Source organism: Castor canadensis, chromosome 7 (assembly GCF_047511655.1).
Source record: "Castor canadensis chromosome 7, mCasCan1.hap1v2, whole genome shotgun sequence".
NCBI classification, from domain to species: domain Eukaryota; kingdom Metazoa; phylum Chordata; class Mammalia; order Rodentia; family Castoridae; genus Castor; species Castor canadensis.
The window spans coordinates 119,857,686-119,876,385 of record NC_133392.1 but is presented as its reverse complement, the minus strand read 5'-3'; the positions used below and the strand labels follow the sequence as shown (position 1 = coordinate 119,876,385).

General features: G+C 48.8%; 1 protein-coding gene across 4 annotated transcripts in view; it reads right to left on the bottom strand.

Annotated features, from left to right (window-relative positions):
- Ssbp3 (single stranded DNA binding protein 3) overlaps positions 1 to 18,700 on the bottom strand; it is a 152,853-nt gene that overhangs the window by 30,373 nt on the left and 103,780 nt on the right. For all 4 annotated transcript variants that reach the window (XM_074080039.1, XM_074080040.1, XM_074080041.1 and 1 more), the window contains exon 5: positions 13,209 to 13,298. In XM_074080039.1, coding sequence (XP_073936140.1) covers positions 13,209 to 13,298 — 90 coding nt within the window. The remainder of the gene's footprint in view (positions 1 to 13,208; positions 13,299 to 18,700) is intronic.

The following is an 18,700-nucleotide window of genomic DNA, read 5'->3' as shown; positions in this document are numbered from 1 at the left end:
GCTTGCCATCACCTCTTTCTCCAGCCCGTGGAAGGTAACTATGCCATTACATAGATGGGAAGACTGAGCCTCAGGGATGTGTGCTCACAGGGTTAAGAGCCAGAGAGAAGCCAGACCCAGTTCAGCTATATGAGGCAGCAGGTAAGGCTCAGTTCCCTGCAGCACACTGTAACCAGAGTGGAGGCTGGAATTAGCAGCAGCATAAGGATCCCAAGCACATGGCCTGCCTCCATGCTGAGCTACAGAAAGCTCAAAATGAAATGGTCCTGCCAACAGTTTTTTGTAAATAAAGTTTTATTGGAACAGTCTAAATAGTTTTATTGGGAGAGTCACATTTATTCACACACTGTCCAGCAGACTAGATGACTCACAAAACCTGTGGTATTTGCCAGCTGACCCTTCACAGAAACACTTTGCAGATCCCTGCACTAGATAATGGTTCACAAGAATGAGGAGGGAAAAACTGCAATTTTTTTTAATTCTCAAAGAAAAACACAGCAATACTGCACCTATTTTCAGATCTTAATGTGGGTGTCACTTATAAGACAAACGAAGTAAGAAGAGACCCCATTTTACAGAGGAGAAAATGGAAAATCAAGGATATTTAAGTGTTATCAGAGTCAAGATTTATCCCAGACTGGACAAAGAATGAATATAGGCCCAGGGGTCAACAACCTGCTTTCTGATTCTATCCAGGTTCATGCCACCCATGAACCTGGTTTGCTTGGCCACTGGTCCTGAATGAACCACAGTTCATCATCACAGCATAAAAACCAGACTTAGGTCCAGGACCCTGACCCCAGATGACCTTGCTGATGACTGCCCCAATTTGGTTTTTGCCATAACACCAGGAAGAGCTGTTCCCTTACCTGATGACACAAATGGTTCTGGGGCTTGACTCCTAGCCCTGTGTTCTTTCAGCAGGTTCAAACTGCTTGACCTCTTTCCTGAGGAGTGAGTTCATAAAGGATTCTCTGGTGTTATCAGGGAAGAGAGGTGACATTTGGGTCGCTAAACCCCTGGGGCCTCCATGCTGGAGATTGTGTCTATGCCTGTTCAAAACACTTTTCAGGGACAAAGGAGAAAATATCAATATCCAGACAAATGGGCAGAACTCACTTCTTGGTTCTTTTGGTCCCTGGGTACCATCCCCGGGGCTGAGTATATGCTAAGCACTGGAGAAACACAAATAAGCAGCATTCTGCCCTCTGCTAAGGAATCTCAAGGTAGCAGGAATGACAGGTGTAACTAAATCATAGCAGCACCACCACAGAGGCAGGGATAGGGTGCAGTGGACAGTGATCACAACACAATCACATTTAGGCTGGACCTTGAAGGATGAAAAGGTATCCTCTGGGAGAGAAAAATGGACAGAAATTCTGGGCCTAGAGGATGGAGTCTAGGCAGCCCACATGCAGGAGGGGGGCGTGGCTCTAGAGGACAGTAAACAAAGATGGGGACCTCAGGCTAGGACTACCATGATGCAGAGGTAGTCTTATATTGTGGGAGCTAGTACAAGAACTGGCTATCAGATCTGTGTCTTGGGAATCACACATATACTTCGTTCCTTCCCAAAGATGTTTCTATACCTTCTCAAGTCAGAAATCAAGACTTGTGGTCATGGGGGAAAAAAGTGAGTTGACAGCTATCTGGGGTGCTAATTCCCATTTCTTTCTGACTACATGGGGAATGAGAAACTCGTTCCGTTCTCATTTGTGAGTGTCGAGGGGTTCTCTCCATCCTAGCTGCAGCCCCACTGAACCCTAACTCTGATCAGCCAGCCCTCTTTCATATGTGTGAAGGAACTGGGAACACAAGGAGGAGGGAGGGCTTCCCATATGCACTCCCTTCCCTAAGAGTTGTTGGCAGGGTTCAGTTGACCTCTATTCATTGCACAAACTACATGTTTTGGGGCTAAGAGGGAATGTGAGATGGACTCCTGATCTTGAATCATACTAATTCCTTGGAACATGGTGTGTGTGGGGGGGGCGGGGGGCAGGAAGCATGCCTGCTTGGCCAGAGCAACCAAATCCTCTTCCTTCAAAAGTGCTGTGTTTTGCTCTGAAAATGAATAGTGCTGCACACTCAGCCCACTGCTGCCTGCTAGCCTCCACCACCTCTGCCAGCGCCCAGGCTCCACTGTTAATCATGACAGCACTGTAAAGGTGAGCTGCATGTTAAAGAGGCACTGCCTCATCCACCCAGAGAGCCTTGCCTCTACTTGAAGCCCTTCCGACACCTGCACACACACACAGCCTTCCTGCCTTTCCACCAGGAAGGGGGCTGGAGGGTTTTGAAAGCCACAGAGCCAAAATGCCCAGAATTTAGCCCCAATCATTCACTGAACAGAAGAGGGCTAGGAATGGACCAGGAAGGTGGGCCAAGGCTGTCCCTTTCACTCCTGCTCTCTGGACAACTGAGCAGTCTCTCCTCCCTCTTCCTCCCTGAGAAGCTTGGGAACAGTCCAAGACCTCTCCTTTGTTCCTCAGTGAAGGTGAAGCAACAGGATGGGGCAAGACAAATAACCAGGACTCTGGGGATGCACAGGTTTTTGAAGCCTGGCCCACAGGTCATATAGGCAGCATATAGCCATCCCTGGTGAACCTTGGCAGAAACCAAAGGAGCAGCTCTGTGGTGCTATCGGAAGAGCCTAGATTCAAGGGGCAGGAGCCTGGCCTGTATGCACTCTGAAACTCTTACCCTGTCTGTAAGATGAGGTATCACCCTTCCTGCCCCCCTGCAGAGAACCAAAGGCAGGTCTGAAATAAGTCAAGCACTTAGTCCAATGCCAGGGACCAATCCTTAACCAAAGGATGGTTGCTAGTTTGTCAAGCTGTGGCTTGGATCTGTCCTGGAGTAGGGTATCCTTCAGGAACCCTCTCATTCTTCCTTATTACCTGAGTCTCAGGAGCTGTTCCAAGGCCCCCAGGAACCCTGCCTAATGCTGAGAGCTCTTTAGAAACCAAGGGAGTTGGCTGGCCCTGGAAATGGTCTCCTCTTACTTTCACCTCCAAAGCCCTTGATACTCCAGAAGCCAGCACCACCCATGTGCACTCCTTTCTAATGCTGCTGGGGACCAGGATCCAGAAAGCAGGGCCACTGCCCCAGAACAGAGTACAGGCCTCCAAACTCTTAAACCATTTCTAACACTCCAGGGTGAGTTTCTTGGGGCCAGCTTCTATAACTAATCTAAGGAAGAGGAGCTTAATCAGAACTGCACACTGGGAATATCTTTTTTGACCTTGGGACAAGACTTTGTCTATGTCTTCTTGAATAAAACTGATCTGAGAGCAAAGAAGCTTCAGAGAAGGGTGAATCCTGCAGTCTGAAGAACCACCCATGCAGACTGAAGGAAGAATGGTGGCCAGGTCTGAAAGCAATAGCTCTGGCCTTTGCCCTGGTTTGACAATGGAGTGAGGGTTAGCAGGGATAAACCACAAAGAGCTCCAAATGCTTTACCAAGAACATGGACTTTATTCTTATAAGGAAGGCGCACCATGGACAGGAACAGTACTTGGTGGATGGGAATGTACCATCCACTGACCCAGGATTAGCCCAGGCTGGAGCCTGACTGTGGACTATAAACATATTACCTGCCCTGCTTCCCAACCCTGGGAGTCCAGTGGGCTAGGCAGAAAGCTATCACTTATGACTGGGTGCTGAATGAATGAATGAATGATTGAATGCTGACCTCTGGGAAGGAACCCTTGTGCAAATTTCCAACCTGCCTGCCATTCTAACCATATTCCCAAACTCTTTGGTACAACCCACAGCTGGTAAAGCAGGTGAAGCTCCTCCTACATAAAAAAGCCCCTCAAAAAGAAACTCAAATGGTGCATAGGCAAAATTCACTCGTAACAGAACTGGGGTATTTAAGCAAAGACACAGCCCCCGGGGTATGAGAGCAGGTCTCCACCAAGCTCACATTAACAAGCCTGGTAGGAACAGAGTCAGAGGCTCCTGTCCCTGTACCCTGCTTCCCTACCCTACACCCCCTCATGGCTCCTGCTGAGTGCACCAGGAAACAAGAAGACAGGGTGGCAAGGCCCTGTCATCAGGTGGGCAGGATTGAATGAGGTAACCAAATGGGCCCAGTATTTCACAGGTGCCAAATCTGTGAGTGGAACTGATGGATTAAATGCTGAAAAGTCAGGTGATCTGGACAGTCCCCTGAAACCCTCCCCAGTTCAATGCCACGAGACTGTGCTGAGCCCCCAAGGCTCCCTTGTAGCAAAAGGAGAAAACTCGAGGTAGCCCTCACTCTTGGGTAAGCTGAAGGACCTAACTTTACCCTGGTCTCTAGCTCACAGAAAAAAGTAGCCCTAGGACACACAGTAATAATTCAAAAGCTAATAGGTAGCTAATAGGTGTTCACCCGGTACCAGGCAGGGCTTCATGTACATCACTTTGTAGCATCCTCACAAAAGCCATTAAGAGGTCAAGGCTATCATCACCTCCAATGGCTAGAAGAAGCAAGTGAAGTTCAGAGAGGTTAACTACTCGAGGCAACCATTCTGGTCTTAGGACGAGAGGGCCTTTTCTGAGAAAGCTTGAAGAAGCACAGTGAACTTGGTCCAGGGCCTCACTGACTCTAAGGCCCTCACTTAAGGAGAGAGGGCGTGCCATGGAGAGGTTGCCTCGGTAGGGGATTTAGGCAAAAACAGGCACAAACATGAAACTCACATGATAGGCCCCTGCCATGTCCCCAGCTCTCAGAAGAGTGCTTCACACTGCCCTAGATACACAAGTGGCTTCTGACCTTCATCCCAGGCCCCTGGCCCAGATCCTCTCAAAGGCCAGGTTCCTCTGGCCTAATTTGGGGGATCTAATTGTGGGGGGGGGGGAGAAGATACTAATCTGCATACTACTGAGGCATGTTATTACAAGATTCTGCTGGAATTCTCCTCAAACCTCTGCTGCTACAAGGGCTAAGGAATCTGACCTTTTAAAAAATGTTTATAAAGGAAAAAAATCTTGCACAATTTGCTGAGATGAAGGTGGGGTAGGAACAGGAGAGTTCCAGTCCCCCCTTACAGAGACAAAACAAAACAGCCTTCAGACCCCTGGGAGGCACTCCCCATGAGAGGCTTTTGTGGGGAACGGGAACAGATGGTATAGAGTTGGGTGGGCTGGCAGCACAAACTAGCAGCTCCCAGCAGCAGGGAGAACTCAATGCTAAGAGAAACCCAAGTGCAAACACAGGTCCAAGAGTGAAAGGATAAACCAGCCCTAGCTCTTAATAAACAGTGGTGAAGACAGCAGTGACACCAGTCCTTCCACTATCAGAGCCATAAATGCTTGACTCAAGAGTTGGTTTACAGATGGGGAGCGAAGGCCCATAGAGGGGTAAGGAGCAGTAGTAGGTCCACAACCCAGTCTCCAACTGGTCCCAGGGTCCTGCCAAAGACTGTCCCTCACTAAGAAGGAGAGACCCCTTGGGAGGAAGGATGCAGGGTAAGGAAGAGCCACGTCATGTTGGAGGGGCTGGTACACAGCCCGCAGGGCTCCACGGTGTGGGGCTGGTTCTGCGTTAGGGGGCAGTCGAGGCCTGCTGAGCCACTTGGGGCTTTGTTACTGAGCAAATCTCCCAGGCACTGACTGCTGATGCATAGCTAACCGGGCAGCAGACATTGATTTATGTTCAACTTTCCATTTCATCAGTGAGAGTTACGGCGCTACATGTGGAGTGCATGTTTTTTGGAGGAGGTGGGAGAGGAGGCTCGAGTGTGCAGACACAAACATGTCCACACGTGTGCACACTGGCACAAGCACCAGTAAAGGCCATGACTTCTTTTTCCTGTTTAAGGGGGAGGATGAAGGGGCTGAGCCAGCCTCTGAGGCAGCCTGGCACGTCAGGAGTAACCTTTTGTCCACTGTTGCTAGGAGCCCTGGTGCCGGTCATCTGCGGCTGGGCAGACACTAGGCACCAGGCTGGCTGCAGGGCGGAGCTCAGCCTGACCTTTGTAGAGTTGGGGCTGGTGGCAAAGGAGGCTTTCTTTCCCCTCTTCTGTCCCAGGCCTCTGTATGGGCCAGGCAATTGACAGGTTAGGTGGGTGTCAAGCTGAGATCCATAGTACTTTGGAGTGGCCAATTCCCTTTATTGAACAAAGGGGCATACTAAAGCCCAGAGAGGGCAGAATGACTCCCTGAGGACACGCAGGTATTTGGCAGCAGGGTGCCCAGTTCCCAAGGCTGGGGGCTTCGGTCTTCAAGCCTACAATTGCATTGTTACTCCATCAGAGTAACCAGAAGAGGGGGCCACCACTCCTTGCCACTCCTACAGTAAGCTAGTTTGAACAGGTGGGGGCTGGGACAGGAAAGAGCAGCAGGCCTCCACCTCCAACTGTGGCCTGGAGCCCAGCAGTTGGGGTACCCCACCTCCTCTCTAATCCCTCTCGGCAGGGGTGACCCTGCCTTCTGTCAGTCTGGAGGCAGACAGCAGGAATAGGGGCTGTGGGAGGACAGGGCCCAGAATAAGGGGCATTTTGCTTCCGGAAAGACAGATGTTTCACAGAGAAGCTACAATCTAGGACCACCTTTCTGACCAGATCTCTAGTTTGAGCCTGGGTTTTCTCATCTATGCACCAGAAATGCTACTGGCTCTGGGGCCTACCTTCCAGGGTCAGATGCAATCGAGACAGGTTAAACTGGGGACTGAGAAAAAAATATTACATCTTAGATTAACCATGCTTTGGCTCAGGAACCACCCTCACCTGGCTGGGAATTGCCCATGTCCCACCCCACTCATTAATTATTGGGTGGGACTCTCCTTGTTCTCCCCTTCCCATAGGTGTAGCATAGGTTTTTAAAGTACCTGAAGAGCAGAAACACTTCCAGCTTCCACCTGGGCCTCACTGTGCCTCCCTTTGTATTTCCCTTCCCTAACTTTTAATAAATTCCATTTACACCCATGTGTCCTGCCATGGATTCTTTCCTTTGGGACAAGAACTTGGAAGTCTTCTGATCACAGACTGAAAAAGGGGACACCTTTTCCAGTCTAACTCTTAAGTGGGGTCAGACAGCTCCACTTAGTACCTGAGCACACCATCAGGGGCAGACAGGGAACGCTGGGCTTGGGAGCCTCAGAACCACTCTGCTCCTCACTCCCATGGGTTTAGCAGGGTCTGAGAAGGTAAGAAGCTCAAACTCAGCTTCTTACCACCACACCCTCCTCCTGCCATTCCCCACCCCACCCCCAGCACCTTCCCAGCATTGCCTAACCTGGCCAGAAGCCTGGGCCTCCTCCTGGCCTACCTTCTACCCAGCTCCAACATCTGCTAAGGGGCCACCAGTCACAGGGCAAGGAGCACAGTCCACAGTCTCAGTCTCACCCAGTCACCACTTCAGCTCAGGCCAAGGCCACCTCCTGAGGAGCCCACAACCAGGACTCCACAATGGCCAGTCTGCATCTAAAAGCTTGGCCCCTCCAGCCTCCAGCATTCGTTCTGGGATTGTGTCATTCTCCTTATTAGGAACTATCTCTGGTTTCACTCTGTCTTTAAACTCAAGTCCTTCCTATATCTGTTCCTGGCTCACCTCAAGCTAGCCCTCCTCACCTCCTGGATCCATCCCTATCCCCTCTGCCCAGCTCTCTAGGCCTGCTGCCATCTCAAACATGTCCTTTCACATTCACACCCTGGCATGCTCTCCCTCCTGCCCTTCCCCACTCCCTGGCAGGCCTCAGCTCAAATATTAGCCCCCTATTCCCATGGGGCAGCTAGCCTGCCCCATGGCACTCTGCCCATCCCCCCTCCCATACCTCCTCTGCTGTGCAGTGCTCCCCCAGATGTACTTCCCAAATCTCTCCTAAGCCAGACTTGTCCTAGTCAGCCCACAGAAGCCTTTTCTGAGGTGGTGGCTTTCTGAAAGGAGGAATGTTCGTTCACTCTCAGCTCCCCTCCTTTTCCTGCAGGAAGGGGAAAAGGGCAGGAAATGGACAGCAACCAGCCCAGCAATTAGGGACTGCTCCCCTAACCCTATCTCCTTGCCATCACTGGCCTGTTCTCATTTACTGGGCTCATATCTCCCTGGAAACATATCACCCATCCTAAAACTCACAGTCCTCAGGCTCTCTACTGGGTATCTTGTTTCTGCTTGGTTACCACCACTGTTAAGCAGCTCACTGCTTCACTGTACATTTGGCAGATAGTAGAAATGTCTTCCATACAAAGACTCAAATTGGCCTCCCTCTTCTCTGGAGGACCTGGGATCTAAGGCTGAAGAGTCACAGAGGCAAGGCTGTCTCTTCCACTTGGCAGAATGTCAGACACTTCAGACAGCCATTGGAGCCCTCTTGAGGCTGCCTCTCTCCTAGGGAAACCCCAACCACATTTGCGGGAGACAAGAGAGGAGTCATCCCTATAATAATAGGAGGGAAGGTGTGGGGTCATGTGTATCTCTCTGCCCTCTTATTTGCTGATCATTTCTCTGGTTCTGGGCTGTATATGGTATTTGCTTCTACTGGGTCTGTCACTGGAGCTGTTAGGGAGGGTCTCTGGGCAGGTGGGCTTGTCTGGCAGGAATGAGACCTCACTGGAATGGGGTACATGTCAACCACTCTTTACTGTCCTGACCATGGGTAGGCTCAGAGCAGGACCAGCTGAGCTTTTGGCAAAGGGAACAGGACCCCTCCACTGGCCCAGGACTGTCTTTTCCAAGGAAGGCAGCATCTTTAATCCTATAACCTCTGCTGGGCACGGCACCAGTATCTACCATTAATGGGGTCAGTCAATCCTGAACACCTGCTGCAGCACCCGAGTCCCTGCCTCTTATAGAGCCACTAAAGCACCTGTGGAGTAACTGCTCTGGGACACAGACTTGGCTCAGGCATGAGTCAGCCCATAGTGCCCCAGTGGTCTCCCTTTGCCCACTGAATGAAGCCTAGACTCTTCAACAAGTCCATCCACAACTGCCTGACAACCTCTCCAGCCTTCCTCCAAGTACCTGTCTCCCACCTCATTCTAGAAACCATTCTGGCTAGAGCTGCAATGCCTATAGGAAGCTCTCCTGCTCGATCATCATGGCAGGTAGGCCTTTTCTCGGTGCTATAGGTTGCTAGTCAGTCTCCCTGGGCAGACAAGTCTATGGCTGTTGATTCACTGCTAGCCTAGAACCAAGCCCTGGGCCTTGTATACCACAGGTGGCCAATGACTATCATCCCTTCTCCCTCTGAGATTCCATCTATAAGTGAGAAGTCTGGAGTAGATAAATACGACAGGCAATCCCTTTACATGCCCACTGTCACGGTAGACATTGCCAATCAGTACCTGTAAGCCAAGACATGACTTCAGAATCATTCTCAGCACAGTGCTCTAAGGTAGCCACTGATAGTCAATCCCAGCTGATGTTGAATGGTTTTGCAACTTTTGAGAGAAGATGGTCATAGTCTCTTCCTCTAGACAATCAGATATGCATCTACAATAGGAGTGCCAGGTCCAAGTCCCACTAGTGGGAAGAATAGTAGATGGGAAACCAGGTATTAGACTCCAATTACAGCTCTAGATTGATAATTTCCGGCTGTCATTCACCTTTCTGAGCCTCACTTTCCCACTGGGCCATGCTTTTTCTGCAGAAACACTGTGATCAAAATGAAAGTAAGTTGCATGTTTAAAAGCACTACAGGACTGAAAACAATCATTGGAATTTAAAAACAAAACAAGAACAAAAACAGTCTGTACTAACTGCTCTGCTCTCTGTGACCCCCAGTTCTGGACCTAGAAATCCTTATTGGATGGTGCCCCCTTGGGGCCAAGGAACTAAGGGACCCACCCAGTCCAGTGGGCCTGGCCAAGCCAAGCTGGGTTTGCCAGATGTGCAGACTGAGTTAAGCTGTGTGAAGGAGGGGGGGAAAAAATTCACTTCTGGATTTTGTAAAATCCAAAGCAGAAAATCCGAAGTTGGAAGAGCCCTCAAGAGACCATCTGGTTCAGCCATCTCCATCTACTGTTAAGAAAATTGGGGCCCAGAGGCAGGGAGCAACTGGCCCATGGTCACTCAGCAATGCATGGCCAAGTCCTCTGTGCTCTTTTCCACTCCAGATTAGCAGTCTTGGATGCCAGGCTGGCTTCCTATTAGAACTTCCCTGGCCAGAACATTGGATCTAATGCTTTGCGGCTGGCTATGCTCCTCTGCTGTAATGTGAGCAACACAAATAAATTCAATTCAAACAGGTACTGTGTCCCTAGTACACACCAGGTGCTGGGGATGCCAAGATTATGGTAGGTTTTTTTCTTTTTTCTTTCTTTCTAAGTAACAGGGAATAGATCAAAATGCCCTTGCTAAATTTTGCCAAGACCCCAAGAACCCCACACTATTCCCCACCTATGAGGTATCCTCAGGTCAGTAACCAAACCCCTTCCCTGACAGCCCATAACTTGCTACCAGGCACTGTCCATCTTGGAAACCTGGATACCAAAGAAGAAAAAGCAGACAAGAGCTTCATGTGTAGATAGCCCCATCTTCTGACTCCAGGAATGGTCTGGCAGTCTGGCAGTCAACAGATCTGAGAAAGGAAGTCTCTTTCTCAGGAGCTTTCTGAGAGGCCAGAAGGGAGGAACAGCTGTTCCCTCTTACCTACCCTCAAGGCCCCTCTGGCTTCTAAATTTAGGACCAACTGGTGGTGCAGTCTTGACCTGAAAATGGGACTGGCTACTAAGACAGGGTCTAGGCAAAGCTGGATCAGCTACCCAGGTTGGCTCCCCAGCACAAAGCCCTCCTGTAGTAGAGCTGCCTGCTCAGGCTAAGGCCAAAAGGGGAAGAAGTGCAATTGTTGGCAGCAGATAAAAGCCTCGATATCATCTCTATTTCCCTTCCAATATCAGAGTAGTCTCCTGAAGATGAACAAGGGGCAGGACCAGCAATCAATAGCCAGTATTTCTGTTGTGAGCGACCTGCTCCGGAAATGGGCTGCCACTACCTCTTTCCAGAGAGACACCCTTTCCCCTCAGCAAGGAGCTAGGTCAAGTGGTCAGTATCATGGCCAGGAAGAACTATGCCTTCCCATCCCCCATCATCTGACTGATGGGGAAATGTTGCTGGGGAACAAGAGAAAAGAATCACCCAGAGTCACCCAAGGGGCAGAGAGGCTGGATAACCCAGCCAGCTCCTGACAATTGAATGTGCCCGGGGAACAGAGATAATCTCAAGTCAAGACTGTCCAAAAGTTGCCTCAGCTTAATAGTGACTGGAGGACTAACTAAGGACAGGAATCAGTCTGGGCTTTCTAACCACCACCCCCACTGCCGGCCAACATCACAGGGCAGAGCCCAAGAAACGTGCTTGGAATTAGGCCTTGCCCATGGAAGACTATTATACCAAAGCAGGAAGTTGGGAGCTGCCACATATCAAGCAGGCCTGTTCCTTGTCCAAGACTCAGGCCAAAATAGAAGTCATCAGCTTATCTTAAAAAAACACGATTGACTACTGTATACTTCTGCCCAACACAGTGACCTGAAGTGGAGACCTGAATGCCAGCAAGCATCCTCAATAAGTTAAGATGCACGCAGGTGGAACATGGTACCAGCACTGTGTCAGGGCATCCCTGGCATCATGGGTGAGGACATGTGAGCCTGAAAAAGAAGTCCTACCTGGACAGAATACCAGTGAGAAACGCCACCAGACAGATGTAAAATGCCTATCTGCAGTTGGCTAAGAGGATGGCTACCCTTGGTGTGGGTGACTCTCTGATGAAGGGCACTTTTTTGGGTTCATGGCTTTCCAGGGATTTAAAAGTCACACTTTCTCTCCCCAAGCCAAGACCCTAGCAACACCTGGTCTGAAATGAACCCTTACACCTCAAGAATTCAGAAGCTATACTTGTCTCCATGCCTCAGATAAGGTCCCAGTTCTGGCATCATTCTGGGAATGCATACAGATAAACAGGTGGCCATCCAACGTCCTGAACCACTGTCCTGCATCCCTTTCTCTCTGCCCACTGCCCTCTTGATGGGTGATTTGCTATTTCTTTTTTAGGGGAACACTCAAATTTCACCAATGCTCTTCTTGGCTAGTAAAAAACATGTCCTTACCCTCTTCTCCTAGGAGTTAACAGTAAGACCAAAGTGTAACATCTTGCAAAATGAGAAGTCCCTTCGACATCCCTAAGAAGTGTTTGTCTTGTCTCCCTTGTTGACATACATGGTGGGTACTAGATTCTGGCTTATACTGAGCACAGGACTCCTTGGACTTTGCCTCACTGGACCAGTTGTGAATTCCTGGGCTTCACAGAGGACACCTTGGCCCTTTTCTTTCCATATCCTTCTCTTGGGAGTGCCATCCTTTAGAAGGCATGGAGAGCCAGGAGTGCTTTCCAAGTAAGCCCAGACAGGCTTGCAGGAATGAGCGATGTCATAATCAAGAGTTTCACCATGAAAGTTCCTCACAGCCCTACAGGCTGACAGCACTCCAAGATGCATTTCCCAGTCCCAATAAGCTGAAGTGGAATAAGTTGCCAGGAGGGAAAGGAGGGATGAAGGAGGAGGTGTGGAAGGGGTGGCAGACACACCCAATCCCAACAAAATAGAAAGCCTGACTTCTCACAGACCCTAGAAAAAGCCCAACAAAGTGTCTTCTGGAGACGCCAGGACTCCTGACCCATGTGGGATCCGTCCCTGCCTGTGGCGGACAGAGTGTGGGCACAGATGCTGTAGGATGCTGTCTGTGACCACACTTGGAAAAACTCAGTGGTTAACCAGAGGGAAAGGATTCTGAGACCTGCCAGGATGGTGGGGTTTTTGTTTTTTTAGATTACGCCTAGGGTTTGAAGTTTGGACAGGCAAAAGTAAACAATGACAATGACAGCAGCAACAAAACAGAACAAGAACAGCTTACTCATTTAAAAAAATGTAAAAGAAAGAAAGAAAATGAAAAAAAAAAGCCTTTTGTTAAAAGAAAGCTCTGTCAGTGGCCTGGAAGCAGCCCCCGCCTCCCCAGGCAGACCTTGTTGTGCCTGTGGAGCTGGTGTGAAGAAAACAACCTGATGGCAGGGCACTGCCAGCGGGAGGTGTCTGCCTTCCCATCTCTCTCCTCCCCAACTCAGCTTTTGGAAGGGATTGAGAATGCAACGGGAAGGGCCTCAACCAGCACAAAGCAACTGTATTTAGACCATGGCAAACTGAGCCGTGCTTCTTTTCTCCTCTTCCACCCACCTATCTGCCTACCACCAGGCCCCAAGTGCAAGAGGAGCACAAGACCCACAGCCAGGCACTTACCTGAAAGAAACCCGGTGGGATGGGGCCTCCAGGCATCCCATCATTGGGGGGAATGTTGCCAAGCACGGGGCTTGGGGCAGCTGCTGCACTCTGTGGAGACACAAGGCAGAGGGTAGTGGTCAAACCACTAGCCAGGCACAGAGCTCAGTGTCTGCCCCCCATTCACTATGTCCCCCCATCCCCCACGGACCCTCCTCATTCTGCATTCTACATAAAGCCCTTCTAGTCCCTAGAAAAGCACCACTCACCACTCAGGTGGCTTGGAAGTAGGTTTAACGATTGCACCTGGTCCAACTCCCAGGTGTGTTACTTAATGGACAAGTAATGAACTTGGAAACTCTACTGCTCATCTCTAAAATGGAGGAACAATGTCCACCTTAGGGATATTGCAGGAATGGCAGGAGGTAGAAGTGGCAAAGGAACTTCTTGTAGTACCTGGCAGAGTGGTGGTGGGCAGCCACCACACAGTGGCTGTTATTAACAGTGTGACGCCATGCCTTACCCAGCAGCTGCTCTCAAGAGCGCTTTGAGGGCAGGTGGAATGATTTATAAATGGTGTAGCTGGCATGTAGCACAAAGCGCAAGGTCAATAAATACCCACATTTCAATGAATAAGTGACAGATCAACTAGGAAACACCCCAGGCGAGAGTGAAGAAAGCAGGTGCATCTCAGCCCACAAAGGGTCTTGGGTGCCTCATGAGAAGCGGGGGCTGCACGACAGGGGACTGTTGTTACTTTTTGTGTTAAATGTTGCTATCCTGGCACCCACCTGGTACATCTGCCTCAACAAATGCCTCCCAGGGGTAAGCAGACGTCGTCGCGCTCCCCACCTGGCCTCCTTCCAACAATCTGTGTCCAACCTGTTCATGTGGCCGGCGTGTCTATGCCTGGTTCTGTGTGCTCACGCAGACAGAACTGAGACCTGAGTCCCCACCTCTGAGGAAGTCACAAGCCTGATTGTCCTATCAGGACCGGTTCCCTGATGCTAAACTTCTGGATGCCACTCCTGCAAGATGACTACCTCCAGTCAGCTCTGCTGGTCCCCCACTCCATTGTGATCAAGAACAGGAAACTTAATCCAGTGATCATCTCCCAGCTCTGGCTGTCCTCGGGCACAGCATGCAGCCCTCAGGGGCCAGAAACAGGGGGCCTCCTTCTGTCCCATGAATGCAGCCTCCCCCTTCCCCACACCCATCACTTCCTTGAAGAAGTCATTTGTCATTTCCTTTCCTTTCCTCAGTCACAAAACAGGAACCAGACCCCGTGGTTTCCAACCTTGACAGAAGGAGGTGTGGGATTCCCACTAGCACACTACACATGGCACAATGAACAACCCACCCAACTTCATCTGTACTAGTGGGCAAGCCACTTGGCCCCTCTCAATCTGTGTCCTATAAAAAGCAGGATGGTTGTTGTCCTACCTCTGCATTACGAGTGTGGAGGACTGAGTGCTGGGAGGGGCTGTGGTCTGTGAGCCGGGAAAGCTCTGGGAAAGCTCCAAGAATGTGGGAGTGAAGAAGACCCAGTGTGGAAATGCAGCGGGTGTCTGGTGGATCCCAGGTAAAGACAATGGGCTAGCTGCAGATTGTTTTCAAAATGAGTCTGCCTGCAGTAAACACACTCTATCATCAAGGAGATTCTGCATCCTGTATTGAGTTCCAAGTTTCAACCACCCCCAAACATGCATCTTGGTCTTCTTCACCCAGGTCTATGGCCACAGGCCCACTTAGAGGCAGAGAAGACACCTGCCTCACCAACATCTGGGAGGGGGCTTCTAGGGGGAATCTGCCAGGTTATCCATCAGCTGCATTATTGTTTCCTTGCAGTTATTGGTCCTGTGAAAAATATAACCTTTTTGTGATTAACAACCACCAATTATTTCTCTTAGCAGAAGCCAAAAACTTTAGAAAAAAAGGAGCAGGGGCTGGAGGAGTGCTTCAAGTGGTAGAGCTACTGCCTAGTAAGCATGAGGCTTTAAATTCAAACCCCGATACCATCAAAAAATAAAAAATAAATAAAAATTTAAAATTGGGAGGCTGAGGTAAACATCCACCTGTATTTCAAGTTTTTTCAGAAACTTGTTACATTTAGCTGTTTAATTCTTTTTTTTTATTTCATAATGACTTTATTTTTCTTTATTTTTTTTTTATTTTTCTTTTATTATTCGTATGTGCATACAAGGCTTGGTTCATTTCTCCCCCCTGCCCCCACCCCCTCCCTTACCACCCACTCCGCCCCCTCCCTCTCCCCCCCCCCAATACCCAGCAGAAACTATTTTGCCCTTATTTCTAATTTTGTTGTAGACAGAGTATAAGCAATAATAGGAAGGAACAAGGGGTTTTGCTGGTTGAGATAACGATAGCTATACAGGGCATTGACTCACATTGATTTCCTGTGCGTGTGTTACCTTCTAGTTTAATTCTTTTTGATCTAACCTTTTCTCTAGTACCTGTTCCCCTTTTCCTATTGGCCTCAGTTGCTTTAAGGTATCTGCTTTAGTTTCTCTGCATTAAGGGCAACAAATGCTAGCTAGTTTTTTAGGTGTCTTACCTATCCTCACCCCTTCCTTGTGTGCTCTCACTTTTATCATGTGCTCATAGTCCAATCCCCTTGTTGTGTTTGCCCTTGATCTAATGTCCACATATGAGGGAGAACATACGATTTTTGGTTTTTTGAGCCAGGCTAACCTCACTCAGAATGATGTTCTCCAATTCCATCCATTTACCAGCGAATGATAACATTTCGTTCTTCTTCATGGCTGCATAAAATTCCATTGTGTATAGGTACCACATTTTCTTAATCCATTCGTCAGTGGTGGGGCATCTTGGCTGTTTCCATAACTTGGCTATTGTGAATAGTAGCTGTTTAATTCTTAACAGACATACCATTAAGCCAGTTTACTAAAACTGAATCAGTGCTAACTTGATAGTATCTAGTTGGTATTTTAGTCACTAACTTTTGAAATGGTTTACACTAGACATTTGTAGATCTATCTAAGATCTATCTATTTTTATGGTAAAACATTCATGTCTTTTGTTATTTGAATATTTGACTTTTTGTATATTGAAATATAGGATAAGTGCATGTCGCAATTAAAAAAAAAAAAAAAAACCCAAACAACTTTAAAGTGAAAGCTTGATTTTGTAAGTGCATTACTACTGCTGCTTTCCTTATGAGGTGCCTCACTCTAACTTGTGGTTTTCCTATGAAATTAGGAGTCAGTCAATGGTTCTAGGGACTAAGAGTAGGTGAGAGGACCATGGTTCTTTGAATGTAAGACCAAGGTAACCATGGTCCTAGGAAAGGGGTAGAATGATTCTCTGAAATTGCCATCTTCCCAGGAAGAACAGCAAAGGCAAGCCATGGCAGCAATGACTAAGGGGTAGGAGGCCAAGGAACTTTTTTTTTTTTTCTGAGGGAGCGTGCTGGGGTTTGAATTCAGGCCTCACACTTGCGAGGTAGATGCTCTGCTACTCAAACCTCACCTCTACCCTCAGACCCTTTTTGCTGTAGTTATTTTTCAGGTAGGGTCTTAGATTGCCATCCTCCTACATACGGCCTCCCTGAGATCTCAGATGTGTGTGCAGCAATTTATTGAGATGTGTGAGCTAGGCTTACTGAGATGGGATCTTGACAACTGTTTTTCCAGGCTGGTCTCAAACCACAATCCTCCTGATCTCTGCCTTCTGAGTAGTTGGGATTACAGGAGTGAGCCATTGTGGGGTTTAGAGACAACTTCTATGACTTAAAGCATTCTCCAGCAGCTAAGCCAAGTAGCTGTGCAGGATTTCAGCTTGTGTCCTGAATGATGATGATTGTTGCTGCTCCCCTTCAATTATGAAGCAAGCATGCATTAACAACAGAAAAGTTTTAAAAGGGCAGAAAAGCAACAAATAATGTCATTGGGCGAAAAGTGTGTAAAAGGCTGGGAAGGGCTCAGACGTAACTGTTACTCACAAGACCCAATTGAAGAGGTCCCTACTCTACCTCTGTCTGCAGTATGCTAGATCCCAGCCTCCCACTCATATCCCTAGACAGCAGGGGCTGTTTACCTTTCCCTAAGACCCAGCACGTGAGGTATACAGCAGGTGTTCAGTAAAAGATTACTACTTTGTAGTATTCAAAGACTTGCTCAAACCTGACTATCTGGAGCCATTTCTTTCTGGATTGCTAGGACTCAGCCTCTCCCTGTGGTTTCTAGCTTTAAGTTAGAGCTCCATTAATGCACTCAGGAAAGTGTCTCATGTGAGTTTTCTCTAAAAACACAAAACCAAAACGCAAACTCCTGGCCTTCCCAAGGCCTACAGTGTGCTGGTCTGTAGTGGGTTCACAGCATGAAACTTTGCCACTGGAGTCAGAGGAAAGAACACCAGATCCAAAAGGCTCAGACCTCACATGTGGGCACAGGTCCTAGCTAAGAAACCCCAGATGAGTCCCTTCTCACTCAGGGACTGAGTTTCCCCATGTGTCCAGTCACAGTGTTAGAGATGCTCACTGAGGCCCTCCTTCCAAGTTTCTCTCCCCAGCCCAGTCCACACATCTGGGAGAGAGAGAACTAGAAAAACCAGCCCTGGCAGGAACAGGACAGCAATCCTCTATCCAGAAGACCCTGAATTCCAACTCTTCTCTGTTCACTACAAAACATTCTGAGATCAAAGATTAAAGAGCACTCAGCCACCCACCTGTCACCTAAGCCCACAGATAACTAACTGGCTGACGTTTGGGCTCCAGTCACCCAGGCCTCCTTCCCTAACACCATTCATATTTGTGTATGTATGTGGGCTTAAAAAAAAAAAAACACAATCAAACTGGGCATGTAGTTGGGTGACCTGCACTTTAAAACAAAAACAAAAACAAAAAGCTAATTTAAAAGGCCTTCCACTGTGTGATGTGGTCCACTTGCTTCCTCTATGGCTTGGGAAGTATAGACAACCTAACAAGTTGAGGTATCTTCCAAGGAGAGCTAATCCCCTAATTTTCTCTCTAAAACAGGGGGCACTTTTATGATTCACAGATGGGTTCACAACCAACAGGCTCAGGGGTTCCCCTCCACCCTGTCCTCATGCCCCAATGGAACAAGACACAGGCTGTACCTCTTAGACTTTTGACAGTGAGGGGATACCTGTTACCTCTCCACCAGAGGGCCCTGGGGAAAAGATATTCACCCCCTACCTGCCCTCTCCAGGTGGAGAAGTAGGATTCAAACCTTGGGTCTTGGAGTCTGAGTGACTAGGAGAAGCGCTGGAGGCCAGGCTATGGAATTCAGACTTTCCGCTCTGGGCCATGGGAAGAATTTCTAAGCATAAGAACCCAAAACCTCTAAGAATCCCATTTTGTCCCGTCTCGCTCTGTGCCAAATACACTAATGCACCAAGGACAAGCCTACCCCAGCGGCACCAGAGGCCACTGCACCAAAAACATGGCCTTGACACTTACCAAAGGCTCACAGCCTGTCTCTCACCCTCTCAGCCTATCTTGCCTTGTGGCAAGG